Source organism: Bison bison, unplaced genomic scaffold (assembly GCF_000754665.1).
Source record: "Bison bison bison isolate TAMUID 2011002044 unplaced genomic scaffold, Bison_UMD1.0 scf7180017864471, whole genome shotgun sequence".
In the NCBI taxonomy this organism is placed as follows: Eukaryota; Metazoa; Chordata; class Mammalia; order Artiodactyla; family Bovidae; genus Bison; species Bison bison.
Window position 1 is genome coordinate 23,926,154 of NW_011495032.1, and position 4,518 is coordinate 23,930,671.

Genomic DNA, 4,518 nt, shown 5'->3' on the forward strand with positions numbered 1-4,518 from the left:
CGAAGAATTGATGCTTTTGAGCTGTGGTGTTGGAGAAGACTCTTGAGAGTCCCTTGGACTGCAAGGAGATCCAACCAGTCCTTCCTAAAGGAGATCAGTCCTGGGTGTTCATTGGAAAGACTGATGCTGAAGTTGAAACTCCAATACTTTGGCCACCTCATGTGAAGAGTTGACTCATTGGAAAAGACCCTGATGCTGGGAGGGATTGGGGGCAGGAGGAGAAGGGGACAACAGAGGATGAGATGGCTGGATGGCATCACCGACTCGATGGACATGAGTTTGGGTAAACTCTTGTAGTTGGTGATGGACGGGGAGGCCTGGCGTGCTGTGGTTCATGGGGTCGCAAAGAGTTGGACACGACTGAGCGACTGAACTGAACTGACCTGAAGTACCCTGAATTAAGATGGACATATTACATAGATTATTTTGTGTGTTTTCTTTTAATTCTGTTAAGCCATGATTATTAAAATATAAAAAAGTGAAAATTTCCTCTTAATTCTGAGTATCAGACATAACCACTATTAATGTTTGATCTATGTACCTCTAGTAAGTATATGGAATATACACACACACATACATGATTTTAAGTACATTGGCTCAATATTAAACATATTATTCAGTAATCTGTTTTTCACTTAATATATCCTGCATATCTTTTCATGTCAAGAACATAAAATCTCTGTTATCTATTTTAACATTGCATAGTATTCTATGTACCATTATTTATTTAACCAGTTTCTTGTTAGTAGACTTTCAGGCTCTTTCTAGCTTAGGGCCGTTACAAACAGTCCTTCAGTACCTTTACAAACAGTCCTTCAGTACCTCTCCATGACATTTTTGCACACTTTTTCTGTTATTTCTTATGATAAACTTCTAGAAGCAGAACATTGGTTTAAAGGGTATTGCTAATTGTCCCTTAAAAAGTCTGTTTCAGCTTATACAGCATTACCATTTGAAAGTGCTCATTTCCCAAACTTGACCAACACTGGCATTTTCTTTGCCTGTCTTTAGATATTATTACTCATTTGTGTAGCAATCTTATAAATTAGGTGCTTATCTCAGAGATGAACAAAACAAGACAAAACAAAACCCCAAGAAACCCCAAGACTTCAGGAAGAAACTTGCCCCAGATCACAGAGCTTACTAGTGATGGTGCTAGGGTTTCAGCCAGCCCTTCATGGCTTTAAAATGGGTGGCTTCTCCACTTCCCTGGGACTAGTAAAGTCATTTTTTATCTACTTTGCTTTAAGCTCATCTACATTTGCTAAGCCCACTATCTGATATCTTGCCGTTGACATTTTATTTTACAATCTTCCATTGACACTGGATTAAGAAAACGTGGCCATCTCTTCCATTAAGTGGTAAACTCACAAAAGCTTTTCCTTCTCTGAGTCTCTAAGGCTGCTCCCTTGAGGCATTGTGTGCAATTTCAGCACATGCAGTGAAGTTATTGATATATTAATTGGGAAGTAAGTTTATCAGATTCTCCCTATCAGGTTAAAAACTCCCCGTCACTGGGTTCTTACCTGGAAGAGGGCAAGGGAGAACCTTCTTTACTTCTATTTAGGTGGTTTTTCTACACAACCCGTTTGGCATGGGGACTTGTGTTTTGTTATCAGTTAGTTAAGTATTTCAGTGTGAGGTTAGAAGCTTGGGGCTGAGTATAGCTGGGGAAAGAAGAGATAGTAGCGGGGAAGAAAATCGGGAAAGAGAACAGGTGTGACATAAAAGCTAGCAGGGACTAGGAACAGCCTTAGTTCTCCTTCAGTTTTGTAAATGATTTCTCTCTCACCCCCAGGAGAACCAGTGAAGAGACCCATTCAGGAATCAGGAGCATTTTTGCCTCAGGTACAGAATAAATGATCTGACTTGGTAGTGTAAGCACAGTATCTGTGGAGAACACTGATGGCTTTACAAATATCTGTCTATTAAGAATTCTTTGTGACAGTAGGATGCTGAGGATGCTATTCTGAGAGCGCTTCTGTTCTAAAGGGGAACCTTGGATGTAGCAAAGAAAAAGATGTTGAAGTGGATTGCATTAGTGAACTTTGGAATACAGGAAAATTCCAAGTGGCATTTCTCTTCTCAGCTGAGTGATTGCTGAGTAAATAAGTAAGCAATGACTCCGAACCTTGACTTGTTATGACTTTTTCTATGCTGGTACTTCTTCTCCATAACAGAAGGCAATAAAAGGCCTCCTTTTGTGTTGGTTTGGAAAAATATCACTTGTATAAACGCAGGTTGCTGTGGAAACTTATGACCAATCTTTTCTCTGTGTTTTACGTTATCTTTATCTCACAAAGCTAATGCATAAAGGGACTGCAGGTTTCATTAAAGTTAATTAGAAACTAAAATAACTGGTTGATGTTGAAGGGAAATGTCAGTCATGGTGACTTCAGCCTGTGCCTATTGAGTAACTCATCTGCCAAAAGGAAATTTAAGGAAATCCAAAAGAAAAGATAGTATGGGGGGGGGACCTTGAGGTAAGAGAACAATGTTTAGCTTCTTTGACAATCCCTGCTTTCCTTTCCAGCACGTAGTAGAAGAGAGATATAAGATGCAGAGCAAGCCCCTGGGAATCTGCCTGATAATTGACTGCATTGGCAATGACACAGGTAGGTGTGAAGGCTTCAGATGAATTGATGCTCCATAGTGAGATTGAGGCACACACAAGCAGTATTCATCAGAGGCATCAACACTAGCTGCTGTTTAACAAACCACTGCCCAAAAATGTGGTTTCACACAGGAAGGGTAGTTTCTTACTCATGTCTGGTGGGGATGGGGCTGGGGAGCTTCGTTGCAGGTGTACATCAGTGGTGTCATTGTCTGAGGGCTTGGAGTTGTCTTTGGAACCTCTATATATGGCTGGTGGATGACGGAAGTGAATGGAGAAGCTCAGAAGGACTTTAGGGACAGGCTTGAAAGTGATATGTATCATTTCTACCCACAATCCTTTGGTTAGAACTCATGGCCCCATCCAACCACAGTAGACAAGGAACTGAGTCTAGCTGTGTGTCAGGAGGAAAATGAAAGGGAGTTGGAGGAACCCATAGTGCTGTCTCTGGCACAAAGGCAAATTTTGTGAAAGTTGGGGAGGTCTTTTCTTTTCATGCTAGATGCTGCGGCAGGAAGGAGTCCTGAAATCCAAGGAGGGGTTAAAAATGGAAGGTTTTTCTGGGCTTCAGTATTATCAGATGCCCCATCATTTCACCTAGATAGGTCTTTAAAGCTTTTCTGGGGAATATTAAAAATAGGATAAATTTGTGCTCATTTAGAGGCACTGTGTCTACCATCCTGAACTTTGGTTATTGGCCTGAGTCTATACTGCCTGTTTATCCTTGTTTGGATCTGAATGGATTTTTTTTGCTTAGCTGTTGGATGTCTGACTCGAACTGAATCAATCACTGGTGATGCATCAAAAAATAATGAGAAGAGCTTATATAAGTGCAATAAAATTTGGTTCCATTTTTTATCTCTTTCTTGAAAGGATTGATCGTTTTATTTCCAGTTTTCCAGCTTCTCAACATTCTCTTAGAATGAGTCAGAACTGTGTTTTTTTAGGCTCACTTAAAATGTTACCATGGTGGAACTTGCCTGGTGGTCCAGTGGCTATGACTCTGCTCCCAGATCAGGGGGCCTGGGTTCGATCCCTGATTGGGAAACCAGGTCCACTTGCCTTAACTAAAGATCCTGCATGCCCCCCGAAGATCAAAGATCCTGTGTGCCACCACTAAGACATGGTGTGGCCAAATAAGTAAAAATAAATACGTATATATTTAAATATTACCATGGTGAGTTTTATGGGAAGAGAATCCAAGAAAGGTCCAATTAGCAACTATTACACTGAATTTCCTGGGATTTCAGATATGATCTTACTTTCTCCTGTCCTGTATTTAGTTAGATGTGAGAAATGCTGTCTCTTGAGCTATAGATGTGTCCTGTATTTATTTATTTTATTTTTCTTAAATTGAGGTGTATTTGATGTACAAGATTTGTTCCTTCTGTTTTAGCCCTTGCTGCTGCTGCTGCTGCTAAGTCGCTTCAGTCGTGTCCGACTCTGTGCGACCCCATAGACAGCAGCCCACCAGGCTCCCCCGTCCCTGGGATTCTCCAGGCAGGAACACTGGAGTGGGGTGCCATTTCCTTCTCCAATGCACGAAAGTGGAAAAATAAAGTGAAGTCGCTCAGTCATGTCCGACTCCTAGCGACCCCATGGACTGCAGCCCACCAGGCCCCTCTGTCCATGGGATTTTCCAGGCAAGAGTACTGGAGTGGGTTGCCATTGCCTTCTCCAGTTTTAGCCCTTCAGTTCAGTTCAGTTCAGTTGCTCAGTCGTGTCTGACTCTTTGCGACCCCATGAATCGCAGCACGCCAGGCCTCCCTGTCCATCACCAACTCCCAGAGTTCATTCAGACTCACGTCCATCGAGTCAGTGATGCCATCCAACCATCTCATCCTCTGTCGTCCCCTTCTCCTCCTGCCCCCAATCCCTCCCAGCATCAGGGTCTTTCCAATGAA

At 42.1% G+C, this 4,518-nt stretch overlaps 1 protein-coding gene across 6 annotated transcripts in view; it reads left to right on the forward strand.

Annotated features, from left to right (window-relative positions):
- CFLAR (CASP8 and FADD-like apoptosis regulator) overlaps positions 1–4,518 on the forward strand; it is a 56,467-nt gene that overhangs the window by 35,041 nt on the left and 16,908 nt on the right. For all 6 annotated transcript variants that reach the window (XM_010860965.1, XM_010860964.1, XM_010860962.1 and 3 more), the window contains 2 exons: positions 1,799–1,848; positions 2,534–2,615. In XM_010860965.1, the coding sequence (XP_010859267.1) occupies positions 1,799–1,848; positions 2,534–2,615 (132 nt within the window). The remainder of the gene's footprint in view (positions 1–1,798; positions 1,849–2,533; positions 2,616–4,518) is intronic.